Below are 17,091 nucleotides of genomic sequence, written 5' to 3'. Positions count from 1 at the left end.
ATACTAAAATCTTTAAAAAATTAAATTTAAGTTTTTTTACTGTGTTTTTCTACAGCTTTTCAAACCTTCATTTATATGAACACAGTATTCAAATATGAATTACATACTGAGGACATTGGATTTAAAATGTTCATTCAACATCATGTTAATAAATTTTAAAATTTTGTTATAAAAATATCAAAACGTTTTTTGTGCCTGACTGAAATTAAAGAAATATGTTGTGCTTTATGTTGAGATATGGATTAGCAACACTTGTGGTAAAATCAAGTGAATGCAGATTTTTTTTCAATTTATTATATTAGTTATAACTTTACTACTTGTCAACATTTGATAAGTTACTGTTCACTGCCAGTATTATATTGTAAAATTACTTTTCAGAAACGTGAATGAAAATATTCAAGTTTCTACATCATGAGCATAAAAATAAAAAATTCAGATACCTGAGTTTCAGACAACTGATTTTCAAGAGCCCTAGTATTTTTGGTTGCTTGTGTAGCTTGTGCTTCTACTTCTTCTAGCTGGCTGTTAGAAACTTCAAGCTCAGACTGAAAAACATTTTAATGCTACTTGAGTAATGTTGCCACTATGAACAATAAAAGTTAATTTTCCTGTATGAAAATATATTTCAAATAGGTATTTTCTCCCATTTTGTACTACCCTATATATGCATTTTTTTTTTTATAATTCATGCCATGAACCTTTTGTTACCTCCAATTAGAATCAAAGATTCAAATATTATCTCTCATGCATATCATCCTGCATTATCAATAGGACAGCACTACAATCACATGATGCATGCTGCTTTCTCTATGTGCCACTACTGAACCATCATTTCAAAGTCGAGCAGAAGACCTAAGCACTGGAAGACTGTAGGGAGCAGGGTGAGAAGTGCAAGTGGAGGGAAGTACCTATTAAAAATACATTTTCAGTATAGAAAAATTCTAACATCCAATACAGTACTTCCATTTACTCATAAGATTAGCTAAAAACTCACATTGAAAAGGAGGAGGAACCAGCATGAGGGAAGAACATATATACCCCAAGAAAGCCTCTGAAGGATACTTCTGTAGAGGAAAGAAACAGATGAGTTAATTGGAAAGAGGATCACTGCACAACCTCTGAACTAGGTATCTCCTCACCATGACCACCTAGGAACAAACTTGACAGAAAATGAAGAGAGCACATAAGTTAGAAAATGATTCCAGCCAGATAAAAATGGAAATTCAATCCCACAGAAGTGGGTAATGGAAGATGTGTCCTATGATGCAGAACAGCTGGGGTGCAGCAGACTTTCCTTGGTAAATCAATTAATCCAAAAACCTCTTCACTGAGTACAGACATCAGTGAAAGAGTAGCAATAGGATTATACTTGGTCCAATTCAAGCTCTAAAATCATGGGGCATGACACAGGATTAACACTGAGCCAGAGACCTGGGAATGTGCTAGCTTGTAACTGAGGGAAGTCTATTGCATGGATGGATGGAATCACATGCATTATGTGATAGTACAGCTCTTTTGCTGGTGGAAAGGTGATGTATGAAAGACATGCTGGAATCTTTGATTCCAACAGGAGAGTGCAGAAGGCTTGTGGCATGCAATGTAAAAGAAGTTTACATATAGAGGACAGCATAAAACAGGGAAAGTTAATCTTGTGAGATGAGGGAAGTACCACATTGGAATATGTATTACTAGATAACCACAATGATTCTAGGTTACATTATTCATATGACACTCTACAGCAATGGTTTTTGAATTAACAAATAAATGAATGCTACTTGATAAAATATAGCCTTCAGTAATTATAACTAACCATGCTGGGTTTGTTTTCTATAAACCCACACCCAAATAAAGTAGCTGATGTAATGATGCTTAGAATTTATCTTTATAAACTTAATATCTTAAATTTGTCAATAACACTGATAAATATATAACTTTTCAGATCTTTATGTACAAGTTCAACAAAGCTTGACCTTTACTCATAAACTCTAAAGTGATTTTGTGACAAATTTACATGTGCTCGTGTTGTTTGTTTTGAACAACTAAAATTTTGATTCCATGAAAAAAAACAAGTATAAAGGTAAAGTAATCTGCAAATCTCACAACACATCTCAAATACTACAGACTTCAACTTGTAGCTCTCTTTCTAGATTCAGAGATGTAGAAGGTGAATTAATATTGGAAAGGACATGGTTTATTTCAAGAATCAAAGTGAGGATATGTGCATCACAAATCACCCATTATGGCCAGGGTCTAGAGTTAACCTTAAACCCTAGTTTTGGATTAAATTTTATGCATTCTCCTGTTTTTCCTGAGAGTAATTTTTCTTAATTTTGATACATTTTTACATGGATAAGTTGTAAAATGGGGGGGACTAATGTCTAATAGATAAATAAAGATACAGTTCTATAAATAAGCAAAGAAAACTAAGTTTCATAGTTTTAAAAGGTCACATTAAAATAGCTCGTTTATGTAGAACTTTACCAAACACAATTTAGTACTATTGTGAAAAAAATAATAATTTTCAATATTCTCTAAAGCAGCAGTTTTTATACCCTTGCAATTTTCAATAAAATTCAATCCTACAAATATTAAAATCTGTGTTTAGCCACCTTTACTGTCTTAAGATGTTTATGAATGTACTTCAATAACACCATTTTGCTACTGATTTAAGGAGTGGTCTTACTTGAAGTTTTTGAACACGCTCAATAGCATCAGCTTTGCTTTGATCCATATCTGCTAGTGTCATTATCATTTCTTGCAAATGGTTTTCCAGTTGTTTCTTCTTTCGTTCTGAATCTTGTCGAGCAGCTGATAAAGTTTTTAACTCACTAGTAATATTTGAGTTCTCTACTTCTAAGTTAGCTTTTATCTTTTCCAGACCAGATTTTGTCTACAAAAAATACAGGTTAAATTATACTCAGCTTTCAATGTTTTATATATTATCTAATCTTTCTCTTATAAATAATTCAGAGGTAAATTGTAAATTTTAAACAATTTTCTTAATTACATCACCTTCATATAGACACAAAGAGAACAAATTAAAGGACAACAAATTATCACTGGTTGTCTACAAAAATATATCAGCCTATGAAAAGATCAAAATGCAACCTTTTGTATGAACCATAAAGGCTCATATAACACAGGCCAAAATGGCTCTTAACACAAAACATTTGATAAGACCTATCTCACCCCCCAGAGGATGCAGGAAGATGAGACGACCAAGAATTATTCTGGTGTAGTCACAAGTATGTTACACATCAGAAGATCCATGCCAAATGATTAGTAAGACAAAATACACAAGGATGATCACATTTATTACTGATGTAAATAATTGTACTGTAAAATTCAGGAGGTTCTTATATCATACAAGATCATTATCAATAACTCAAAAAAATACTCATTGCTTCAGGTGACAGTTAGTTGCATTGTACATATTAGAAAATCTAATGGCTTACAGTAAATTACATATAAAATGATTCAAGGTGAGTAAACTAATAATTAATAAATGATAAGACCCATAATGATTACTTGTTAAACTTTAATTAGAAGTAAATTACACAGCAGAAGATCCAAAATGCTATGAATGACTATCATTTTGTGTGTGTGTGTGTGTGTGTGTGTGTGTGTGCACGACAAACACACACACACATTCAAGATAGATATGTTCCAATATAACAGATATTTTACCTTTTTGGCCATCTCTAGCTGGTCACTAAGTTCCTGGATCACTTGGCTATGTTTTTGACGAAGTTCAGCAATTTGATTGGCATGAGAAATTCCCTCTTCTTCAAGGGTTTTCTTCAGCATTACTAGCTCTTGATCTCTCTTAGTTTGAAGCTCTTGCTGAGCAGCAGTTGTATCAAGAGAATCTAGCAGTTCATTCTTCAAAGCTTCTAGTTCCTTAAAAATTACAGAAAATGAAACAAAACGTAAGAATAAGGCTATGTTACACAAAAGGTTAAAAAACACATGTTAAACTGTTTAGGCAGTAGTTATTACAGCAGTGATCTCTTATCAAGAAAATATTACTGCTGAAAGCCTGGATTGTATTTTACTTATTGTTCATAGTAACATGGAATATATAAATTCTGTTTTAACCAGCTACAAGTTGTACAATGTTAAGTTTACTACAACATTTATCAAAACACTTTACAATGAAAGACTCAATGAACAGCCATTACTATGACCACAGAAATCCTTAGAATACAGATAATTACATATATTTTAAGTACTAAATAAATACAATTGAAAGAATTGTATGTGGTAGTTGCAAAAACGTTTTTCAATTAAAATACTTGAAATTCATTCAATAACCCTTCAAAATTTAGCAAGAATATTTCAAAAAATGTTAACCAAAATGAATACCTCATTCAGATCTCTCTTCTCTTTTTCTGCTTTTGCTCTTGTTCCCTTCTCAACTTCCAGATCTTCTTGCACTTCTAACAGTTGATTCTCAACCTCACGAAGAGTCTTTTGTGATTGAGCCTTGGCTGCGGCTTCTTCATCACACCTACACACAAACAATGTATGTCATATCTAAATGCATGATATGTTTCATCATAATTGACAAACATATAAACTTGCATATGCTAGACCCACTTAACAGAAAAATAAACAAAAGTTAGAGATACAATATATGCAATACAGTATAAAATTAGACACTGCAAAACCTACCTTGCATGTATGTAAATTAGTTACATCTAAATATAAAATATGCTTAACATCTGAAATCCATTAAACTATTAAGCTTTAAAATACATCACCTAAAAAAGGTATAGGTAAAAAAATTATGCGTTCTGTAGGCTACAACATAGCATGAAATATGAACCTCAAAAGCAATAAATAAAAATATTTGTTACTCTTAATTTTGGCTTTATTTACCCCCCCCCCAAAAAAAAAAAACACTTTGGTGATGTACATCTAGTTGCTTAGCCTTATTTGTTATAGTGGTTAGGTACTTGAACAATGGTAACGGTTTTAAATTTGTTTGTTGTCGTGTAGTTATTTGAACAGTAAAAACTATATAGAGTTGTTTTGTAATGCATAAAATTGGAAGAGTGATAAATATTTAGGATTTCTTGCTGTAGGAGTTTAGTGTTAGAACAGTGATAAATGACTACATTATCTTGCCAAGAAAGAACTAGAACAGTGATCATTGGCTATACTTGTTGTAACAGATAAGTGTCAAAACAGTAACAATTGTTTAGGTTTATTTACTTGGATAAATTTAACAATTGTAGTAACTGGTTTGTTCATTGTTGTGTATTATCACAATGGCAATTGTAACTCTTCAACTCAACTTTGTTTGTTGAAATAGATCAGCACTAGAGCCATGACAGTTGTTAGTCTTTGTTGTCATAGTTAATAGGCTATATGATCTCACTAGGTACTAATTATAAAAGAAGTTGATACCTACTTGTTACAATCTTAGCTTAAGCACAAATTGTTAGTTTTGACTGTTGTAGTGGAGAATTAATATAATAATAATTGTCTGGATTTGTTTGTTATTATAAGCTAGTTTTACAACACTGACAATTTGTTTAGTTTTGATTGTAGTAGTGAATAACTATTACACAGCTTGTGTTTTTCTACTTTGAAAGTTATAAACCAAATTTTAATTTATGTTTATAACAAAGTATGTAATTTAAATTTTTCACACCGAACAAGAGACTGATTCAGTTCATCCTCTCTCTTGGCAAGTTGATTCAGTATTTCTTCAACCTCAATTTTTTTTTCATTCAGTTGTTCCTTGACATCAGAGAGCTCTGTGTCCAATCTTCTTTTAACTCGTTCCATTTCTTGTTTTACCTAATAAAAGTTTCAGTTGTATGTGCTTTGTAAGAACATTTAATTGATGTGTATATATTCTGTTAAAGGAAAACAAAAATTTAAAATAACTAAATATATAATTAAGAAGATACAGAAGCTAAAGCATCAATGTAATATGAACCACCTTCAGTTTAAATAAAACTTACGAAACAAACACAAGTACCAATCTATGAATGTATATGTGTAATAAATGTGAGATACATTATTAAAAATAGATGTCTCACATGTTGTTCTTTGTGAAGACGTTGTTCAAGTTCAGAGATGCTGGATTCATACTTGGTTTTCAGTTTCCCTAAATGTTTACATTTTTCTTCTTCTTCAACTAGAACTTGAGCTAAATCTGCCTTATGTTCCTCAAGAATTTTCTTCTCTTTGACAAGCTGAAATATCCAACAAAAATGTTTAAAAAATAATTCTGAAAACATTATTAATGGAGTGGATTTAATGAACTATTCATTGTTTATTTTATCACTGATGATGTTTATCATAAGTTATACAGGGTGTTTGGAAAATCACTGTGCAGTTTTGTCTGTTAATAAACATACAAGCACACAGTGACTTTCTAAACACCCTGTATTTTTTACTTTTTCCCATTCCAATTAATTTTATGTGTTATCACTTGTGAAAGACATTGTATTTATATGTTACACTGTATGTTCATATAAGAATTTCTTTAACATTCATTTAAAGAACTGATATGGATATGATTAATTGGCATGGTTTTCTAAAAATGAAATTGTTCAACTACCTTGAAAGAAAACTGATTTGGATATATATATTTCTTTATAGTTAAGCACGAAGCTATGCAAATAGTATATCTGTGCTGTGCCAACCACTGGTGTTGAAACCCATTTTTCAGTGTTATAAGTTGACAGACGTACTGCTGTGCCACTGGAAATCAATGTACAAAAAGTGTTTGAACAATCTGTCAATATTGACTCTTAAACTTTCTAATGAAAGAAAGTGGAATGAATTCAAACTATGGATATATATAATCAAAAATGATTTTCAGATATAAAAGTGAACTTTTTGTAATATTTCATATTCATATACACAGACTAAGTCAAGCAAGTTTTATAAATAAAAACATCGTGAAATGAAATAAATAAATTTAAGCAACATTATTAATTTTGTCAAAAAAATATTAATAATAATAAAAAAAATTTAATAAGAATGATGAGTCACAATGGTACAGCACTTCTCCCTAGAGATGTGGATGGAACCCCAGTTCTCATGTTCTGGTATTAAATTACTTAATTTACATTATTCATTTACTGCATGATAAATACAAAAACACATGAAACAAACCTTCTGGTTTGTGTCCTCCATTACAGCATAGTCTTCTTCAAGCTTCTTTAACTTGGTTTCAAGACTAGATTTTTCTAGTTGTATCTTCTGGCGAGCACCTTCTTCCTCTTCTAACCTAGTTTTTGTAGCAATGCACAAAGAAATCAATATTTTACAAAACAAAGTTTGATAATTCATGAAGAAAGAAATTACATAAAAAAGTTTTTTTTTTTTTAATTGATAACAAAAATACTGGAACAATGCTCACCCACTAAGAAACCATGTAGCAGAAACAGTGAACATTCAGATAACTAAATCAGCAAACTTCACGGGTCTGTATGCAATTTGTAACCTTAGATTTGTATCTAATACAAGTTCAAAACTATGACATGTAATGAGTATCATTTTGCTTCTTTTTAAGTGTTTGAGTAATGGTCCTTTAATACTGATTTTCATATTTTGTTTCCCTCAATGTATCACATTCTTTAAAACACAACTTTTACCCTCTTTAAGGTTTGTAATAATTGTCAAGTTAATTTTCTAGGTTTTTAAGAAATTACGTTAGTTTACAAACAGCACCACTAAAGAAAACAAAACAAAACAAAAAAAATTTGTAAATGTAGCATAAAAGTTTGAAAATAGTCTACCATAACTTACATATGAAAAAGATCTACCCATTCAACAAGTAATATTTTTCAGTATCTTCTATTTTCTAGTTTTTGTTGCTTAGTTATGCAGTTTTCAGTGATCCCAAAATTACACATGATATTATAAAGTAACATGTTAAAACATTAATCATGGTTCTTAAAATAAACCCTACCTTTTTTCAGGCTTGTATTCATCTCTTTTAGAAGTGATAAAATCAAAATTTTTCAAAATACTCAGGTTCCATAACATAATTGTATTATTAGATAAAAATTTCTAACATTTGGAAAGCCACATAAAATGAATTAAAATAAAACATTTTCAAGAAAACACAAAATCTTACTGTTCTTCTAGATCTTGAATGAGTATCTGCATTTTCTTTTTATCAGCTGTTAGGTTTAAGTTGTTATTCTCCTCTTCTTCAATACGTGCTTCAAGTTCATGTAGAATTTCTTCTAGTTCTTGTTTCCTTTCCATGAGACGAAGTCGACTCTCCTCAGCCTCGGCACAGAGTTCAATTTCTGCCTGTAGTTGCTCAGTCAGCATATTCTTATCAACTACCAGCTTTAAAATAATCTCGTTATTAATACTGATTCTGGTACAAGTTATGTAAATCTTTCTTCTACATAAAAATTATTATACAAATTACTTGCATAAGGAAAATGTAAAAACACGCAATATTTAAGCATTTATGTTTATTACTGTGGTAATATTGTAGCTCAAGGATTGGGTCTTGTGTACAAGAAGAATGTTGCATTTTGAGTTGTTACAAAGTGTTACAAGAAAGTATGGGTTAACCTTTTAGCCGATTTGTAGAACATTCATTTGAATACCAGCAATCACAGGTTCAAATCTAGCATTAACGAAGTGCAATCATTAAAATTAGCACTTATTAGAATACCATACTTTTCTAACATCATTTATAAGTCATTAGTTTCATGCCTTTTTTTAAATGTTTTTAAATCAATCATCTCAAAAGGGCTACACACTGTCTCGCTACTCACTTGTTGAAACTTCTGATCAAGCTCTGCGACCTGCTGCTCGGCTCTATGCATCCTCTCTTTGACAGTTCGAAGTTCCTCTTCCTTTGCACTTAACTTTTCTTCTTGTTTAGTGACTTGCAGGAGAGGTTTTACCTTATTTATAAAATAAATTAACAATATGAATGAGTAAGTAGGTCTTGATTAAAAACATTACTTTAGAATTGAACTGAAAATGGGTGAGGCTAAGCTTCACTTTTAGAAGATATAACAGTTTACATTAGGTACGAAAACTATGACCATTTTGTTTTTTATTAACCAGTTAGTAATAAGTATAATGCAAACAAAACAAACCTTGATGTACAACCTCCACCAGGACCAGTCCCTCAGTTTCAAGTAGGAATTACAATTTCTCTGCAAGATCCTGATAGCATTCAGCTGTTGCAATCGTTTTTGATAATTTCTGATAAGTTTTTAGATAAAATCAAAACATTACCATCAATTTTTGTAGAAACTTTGTTGTCAAAATGTTTAATATTTGCAATAGTAGGAAGCTTCTCATGATTTATTGTGTTTCACAATATATGCTTCATAATCATAGTGGCCATTAAACATTTTATGAAATGTTGTACAAAAACTCAGTTTTTAAAAACAAGCAAACAAAACTTTTATTTATAGATTATTTCTAACTTTATGTTGCTCTGAAATATACTATCTTTATCAATTTTTTTTTATTAGGTGTTAAATTTAATCAATGCACAAAAATTAACATATATTTTGCAAAACCATTTTTCTTTAATGCAAGAATATCTTGAAAGTAATGCAACAATGTTTGAATTAAGACAAAGCACAATTACATTCTTGCTAAGTATCCTCGACAAAAGGACTGGAACTGAATCAGAAGATCAGATATCTTCATGTCTCGTTCTTCTTCTAAATGTGCCAGAACACCCGCTCGAAAGAAAATCTTACCTTGACCAATTCTGTAAAGGTTTGGGTCAAGGTCAAGTGCATGAATCTAAAAATAGAAAAAGAGTATAACTGGGCAGTATATGTTTTATTCAGTATAAAAGAAAACCAAAATTATCTGTAGTTAAGAAGCAAAATAAACTATGAGATTAAGGTTTTACATTTAAAGATGCAAGAATTTATTTACACTAATGTGCCAATTTTAAAAGAAGGAACACTAAATAATGAAACAAGTTCAAATGTGCAGATTAGTGATGAAAGATCTAAATCTCAGATTTACAAAACTACAATAAAAATGCATTACAAAAGTGTTTATCTTAATTTGTAAATTTAATTCACTATACTTTTCATATTGAAATAAATTTTATTTTTCCATATAAACTTAAATTCATAAGCCATCCTCACTATTACTTTATCACTTGTATTCCATACCAAGAAAGGGTATCTTACCATTTTTTCAGATGCTAGTTTGCCATCCATAAAGCCTTTTGGAATAACATTTGGTGTTAATAGTTCATACCTAGAGGTTATACAGAAATAGTGATTCAACCACAACACACACATCCTTTATTGACCAACTAGCAGTTTCAATAAAGAAAAATGTATACCAGTATTACAACTTCTTTTTAATTTTTATATGGCATTACTAATCAGGTCTTTTGGTGAATACCAGAACTCTCTAAGTTTATTTGGTTATGCTGTATACATAATTTTATATAAAATTCTTTTGATATCAATTGTTTAAGAGACATCAAGTCTTACACAGCAGGATTCCTTTGTTACTAGAAATTATCAATTAGTATACAATATATGAAAAATAATTAAGCATAATTCAAGTTGATTAAATGATTTTATACAGGACCAATATAGATTTACAGCATCATCTACTGATGCATTATTCGTGTCATCTCAGGCATTATTTTCCATAATACCTGATACACAAATTCTATTACTTCAAAATCTTAATTTTTGCACCTCATGGTGGATCAAAAGTCAGCATGAGGGCTTATAACTACAAATATGGGTTTAATTCATGCAGTGGGCAGCATGCACATAGCCCATTTTGAGACTGTGTTTAAAATAGTTAATTTTTACAGTATTCAATTTGATAATAAATTAACAGTTTAAATTATCTTTTGGAAATAAGGATAAAAACGGAATTTATTAGATGGCCTTATTTAAAATGAATCTCATTTACACAGAATTTATGTAGCACTTATAGTAATACTATAGTGATGCTTTCCCTCTAAAACTATGCAGCATAGTAAAATATAAAACAGTACCAAAATATATATAAAAGTCATGTTAAACATTATGTACATTAATTTCAGTGCTTTGAGTTTTTTTTTTTTTTTCTTAAGAGTACATGGAAGGAGTTTAATGATAAACAATGCACCAAAATCCTACATGACAACATTCATTATTGATTATACATCACTCATACAATACTAGAATATAAACACTAATTATACATAGTACTTAAATTTACATAAAAGGCTAAGAAAAATCTTAATTTTGGCAGTTCATTTTAAAATAAACACAAACAAGTGCTTTATGAAAAAAATATAAATTAAATAATTACTGAGATATATATGCTCCAACTAAACTATAAATTATTTCACAAATAATGGAATGAATCAGGAATTATCTTTTATAAAAATATTTAAAAAACAGATGAAAGTTGTTTTACTTGAAATAATATCATAATGAATTCAACTTGAATACACTTTCTAAATGTCCTTCAAAATATGAATACTATGAAGTTTCACTGTTTGAAACTGATATTTCAGTCTGCTTAATGCTAACAACAATAAATGAAAACACTTTCATTGTTTTTGTCATATTTGAGAAATATAATTATTATGCTATTAACCATCAGCAGGTAACATCATGTGTGGAACTTAATATTGCATTTCTTTGTTAAGTATGGTGCTTGTGTTAGTTTTATGTTTATTGTGTGTTAAATTTAAAATATATTACAACCAGAAAAAGCAGTGTCATAAAATTAGGTTTAGTCTTACCTTTGGCGAAATTCTTGAAAGGGGATTCTGTTAGGAAAACCTTGCCGACAGATTCTAATACCTTCAAGTACTCCATTACATCGTAACTGATCAAGCACAAGGTGTGAATCTATTTTCCCAGCCTAAATAAGAAGACAAGTAGCAACTCATTAAAACAAACATTTTACTATTATAACACATACTGTAACATTTAAAAGTTATATGCAGGTATTTTGTTAATTTCATAAAAAAGGTGACATTTACTCTCTTCTCATGATTAGGAATGATACATCGGACAAAATTTGGATTAGTGTTTCTTAAAGTCTCCATTAGCTTTGATAACTGATCCTTGTAAAGCTGCCCCACTGTTCGAAACATTCCCTTTCTTGTGCGTGCTCCAAAAACTGTATCACACATTGTAGTAGCTCCCAGTCCCACAATCTCGGCTGCAATAAAACAAAGTTTTTGTTTTTTTAATAAGCTAGAAATAAACTTCTGTAACATGATGAAGTATGTACCAGATGTTCACAGTGACACAATAAAAAATTCATCTACTGATTTAATTTCATCAAAATAAAAGACAATACTAACAGTGAAACCAAACATTCTTCTTTGTACGTGGATGATAACTCATACTTTCGCACATAGGAAATTAAAGCATCATGTATAAGACTAAAGTTAAGAACAGGTTAATTTTGATCAAGACATTAACATCACTAATTTTATGAGATGAAGTATATTTTGATACAAGTGATATACATTACTGAGTGTACAAGTACTTTTCCTGAACTGATGTTTTTGTCTGATATTAAAACACTGGTTTAATGCAACTTCACCAGTGAAGTATTTCATCTCTATATATTTATGTACATAATAAACTATATTATGTAAAATGAAATGGTGATGTGAAAGTCAGTCCAGTTATTGTTATGATAATGACTGGATTCTGTATTGTTTGATTACCTTTAGCAGACTTTAGTTTTGTACATTTATAATATTTATGTGCAAAACTCAAGTAAAAAGTTAAAATTACTTAATAAAATTAGCAAAATAGTATAGGACATTATGCCTTACTGCAGTGAGAGATCTAATTATACATTATACTAGTGTTAATTACAACATGATTTTGACTACAGATTACAAAACAAATTGATTGAACAAACAATTTATCATTTACTAACAACCAAACTTACTTTTCAGTGAGGATGTAGAATTCACATACACACCACATAATTAATCAAACTTCAGAACAGATTAAATAACTCATTTTCTAAACTTACATAGACTATAGATAGCACAGAAAAAGATAACTTTGGACAAGAAGTCTCTAGATGGAAATGATGTTTTAATACATAATTTTCTCTAATACTACTTACACTCGTTAAAAGTTCATGTGAATTACTGCATGCTTATAAATCTAATTAGTAATAATACCCTTACTCTCCATGAAACAACAATAACTGATTTATTCTTGTACACTACAGTTATAATGAAGTGTTATATATTATATTTAAGTAACATTAGATAGAATCACAATTTTTAAAACTACAGACTAAAACCATTCTAAGTTAAAGTACTTACCAGACAAGTTGACATACCCCATTTTGTAAACTACTAAAAATCCAAACTACATCACACACTAAACTTACAATTTCAGAAAACTTTTAAGTTATCTAATGACACACGAGTTTAATTATCTTTCTTGTATTACCAATTTATTTATGACTAAGTTTTATTCACCTACCATCTTTCCAAATTTGGATGGTGAATGTGTCTTGAGAACTCTGCAGTAAAGAAACAACATTTTCATTGAGGGGGTCCATGTTTTTCATGAGCCACTGATCAGCAAGGTAGTCCACCTGGTTGTACAGGGAAACAACACACAATTATAAAGCTTATAAGTATAATACACATATAATTCAACAGAGAAAAATACATTACTTATTTTTTAAAATGATACATCATGCATGACAAGAGCAATTCAACCTGGACAGAAAGAATCAAAAAATTTTTTTTGCACTAAAGAATTTATTTTTTATTAAAAAAAATTATTTCAGCAAATTTTTCTCAAAATTGTATTTGAGGTTATTTTTGATTCCTATACTTTCATTTAAAAAATACATACACTTCTGTATAAAAGTATGTTTGAGGATAAAAACGTAATTACTAACATGCATCGACACATCCTAAAAGATCAATTTAAAATTCAAGAAACTTACTATAAACAAAATCATGAAATTGTAATCCAGTAATTATGCGAGCTCTCTGTTATTCCACAAAGCAAAGTTTTTTTCAGGTGGAATTAAAATGATTTAACTAGATCACTGCATTGGCACTTGATGCTAGTAGATTGATTATTCATTTAGTATTTTATTTCAGAGATAAAAGCAAGTAGTAATACTTCAACCATAAAATTACATTTATTAGACCCAGAAATTTCCTAGCAGAAAAGGTATCACTAATTGTTAAATTTCTTAAAAATGTGATATCTTGTATGAAAGTGAACTTTATGCCACATTCTCTTTGTTAATGGTCAACACTCAATTTGCACATTGTGAGATATCAAAGAATCTTGAACTTTATGCATTAAACAAATAATAGAAAAGTGTGGAACATGTTGTCTGAAATGTATCTAACTTTACACCATGATCAACAATGGGATCAGAATTTGTGAAAAAGATTGAAAATCTCAGATTCAATGAGTTAATCAAAGAATAAAAAAACTTGTAGTAACATGAAAGTAACATAGCTTGCAATGGGAATAAATATTCTATTTTTTCACCTTCTTACATTCTAAAGCTGCATGTTTTCAGCATCTATGCAATACCATAACTATTGAAACTTTAATGTAAGAATCAAGCAAATAACTGCTGGAGACATTATTTGTTTGATTCTTAAATTAAATCAAGCAGCCTTAAGAAGTATTCATACAACATGAAAATATTATATTCATACATAATCCCCTACCTCAGTTTCTGATATGACCTCACAAGTTCATAAACACAGTCACAAACTAAGGTCGACATCAGCAGCTCATTTATAAAGAAGTTCTTTTGGTTCAAATATTCATTACCTGCCTCAATCACACTTTCTTTTGAATCTAGATTTAGTGAAGTGAGTAGCACTGATAACGTATCAGAAACAAGTAATGCACTTGCAAAACAATATTACCCCAGTTTGGTAAGAAAACAAACATGAGAACTTTAAAACCACCAATTAAAGTTGGACAGATGGTTCAGGAATAAACATAATTGAAAACTACTACTACTACAGAAATGAAACACAAAACCAAAGCCACTGAACAACACAGAAATATTAAGTGCAAAATGATTAGATAAAGGAGTGTAATACTAGTGATGTTGAAAGTGTAATATGTAGTTATTCATATGAAGAATTCAGAAGAAATGAAGTGAAGAATCTATATTTTCATGATAACCAGGCTACAGAAAATGTTAAGAACAGGCAGTCTAACATGTTTCACACAGGCTCAACTGCACATAGTAGAGATGAAGGAAGGAGCTTTGTTCAGTCGTTTATTGAAGCATGTTATATGATTAGTCTGATTAAATTAAAAAAACAAACAATTATACAATGTGCATAGTGGTATCTTTGCCTGTTTTGGGAAAGACATTTAACTTTAAGAATTTAATTTGTATCTGTACATATTCTGTCAAAGAAGCTTCATGTAAAAATATTTCAAAATTTAACAGATGAAGTTTTAAAGGTGAGATTAGTATCCTACAATACAAGTTTGTTTTAGAAAAAAGACTAAATAACATAAAACCATAGTGTTTAAATGGATTCATATAGAAGTTTAACTCGACATAATTGTTAAATAAAACAAAATGGACTATCTGATTAACAAGTTTCAATTTCAAGTAACTAAATTGATATCTTCTAAAAGATAAAATAAATACAATTCCTTGTTTCAGAAATTCCAAGTGCTAAACACCAAAATACTGAAAATGTAACGAGTATATTCACACCTTTCCAGCATAATGTATAATACTGAAATCTGATGACTCTCTGAAGTCAGATTTGATGAACTTGGGGTGTTCATTGTGGGTATTGGTTAGTTTCTCCACAAGGGTTTTATCTGTTGCTTTAGGAAATAGACACTCTTCATCTAGAAGTGCTATAATACCCATTGGCTGTAAAGAATAATAAAGTTATCGGTTTATTAGGACAACAGCCACCACTTAAAGACAATATACACTCATTATTACTCAATAAAACCAAAGTACATTAAATATTAATTCCAAGAAAATGTAAGTAACAATATATCAGCATAAAAATCCAATCTTCAAAAACTGCATGGCAGTTTATAATAAATATTTCTAATATTACAAAAGTAGATATTTGAAAACGTAAATGCCAAAAGATTAAAAACTTAATATCTGAATCAAACGTGCATTAAATTATCAAACACAAATTGTTAGTATAAATTTATGCTATGTCCCCAGACTGAATATATTCTATTTCTATGGTTACCTTTTCAATGAGGTCAATTGTGGGTTGAAGATCCAAACCAAAATCAATGAACTTCCATTCAATCCCTTCTCTTTGGTATTCTTCTTGTTCCAAGATAAACATGGTGTGGTTAAACAGTTGCTGCAGTTTCTCATTGGTGAAGTTGATACACAATTGCTCAAATGAATTAAGCTGTTGAAAAATTGTATCATTCAAATCTTGAAAACTTTATAGTAATAGTTATAGAGAGATACATTTATACATATTATCCAAATTCTTTAAACATACATTTTAAAAATTTATGTAGTTAACTACAAAACCATGTTTTAAACTGGGAGTAAATGTTTTTTCAACAAGACAAAACAGAATTTTGTATGGTTATTACAAAAATTACTTGAGACATCTTTATTGTTTAATGTGCTATTCTCAAAATATCAAAAGCTAATATAAATTAAAATCTTTGTACACTTTTTCATAATTTGCTAAAATGCTAATTCTTTTAAATGCTGACAACAAATATTCTTTATTGTTTTGAGAAAAATTAAGTCTTTACAATAAAACATTTACCACCTTAAGGTCCTTTATCTTAAATACCTTACCTGAATATGCACACATACACAAAAAAATTCTAAAACAAACAGTATTACAGTTCAGTATAAATAAAATAATCTCCATTAATATATATTATTTATTAATTTGTAGCAACTGGAGTAGAATTGTGTTGGAATATGCTGATGATATATGCTACTTGTGCATTGACTTGTAAACAGTGGTTAGAATGATTGATGCACATGAATTTGGTTTATCTATTAGCAATGGTAAGATAAAATGATGAGGATTATATATTTAAAAATGGCTGGTATGGCCCCATACCAGCCATTTTTAAATATATAATTTTCTATCCAAGTGGA

At 29.7% G+C, this 17,091-nt stretch overlaps 1 protein-coding gene across 1 annotated transcript in view; it reads right to left on the bottom strand.

Annotated features, from left to right (window-relative positions):
* LOC143236961 (uncharacterized) overlaps nt 1-17,091 on the bottom strand; it is a 98,736-nt gene that overhangs the window by 37,570 nt on the left and 44,075 nt on the right. Inside the window, 17 exon segments of the mRNA XM_076475699.1 lie at nt 441-545; nt 2,684-2,890; nt 3,688-3,900; nt 4,366-4,510; nt 5,660-5,808; nt 6,054-6,209; nt 7,138-7,252; nt 8,105-8,325; nt 8,766-8,897; nt 9,096-9,204; nt 9,599-9,759; nt 10,161-10,230; nt 11,732-11,853; nt 11,975-12,156; nt 13,455-13,569; nt 15,697-15,861; nt 16,202-16,372. Of these exon segments, the coding sequence (XP_076331814.1) occupies nt 441-545; nt 2,684-2,890; nt 3,688-3,900; nt 4,366-4,510; nt 5,660-5,808; nt 6,054-6,209; nt 7,138-7,252; nt 8,105-8,325; nt 8,766-8,897; nt 9,096-9,204; nt 9,599-9,759; nt 10,161-10,230; nt 11,732-11,853; nt 11,975-12,156; nt 13,455-13,569; nt 15,697-15,861; nt 16,202-16,372 (2,538 nt within the window).

The sequence above is a fragment of the Tachypleus tridentatus genome, chromosome 13 (assembly GCF_004210375.1).
Source record: "Tachypleus tridentatus isolate NWPU-2018 chromosome 13, ASM421037v1, whole genome shotgun sequence".
Taxonomy (NCBI): Eukaryota; Metazoa; Arthropoda; class Merostomata; order Xiphosura; family Limulidae; genus Tachypleus; species Tachypleus tridentatus.
This window is presented reverse-complemented; position numbering and strand designations above follow the sequence as displayed.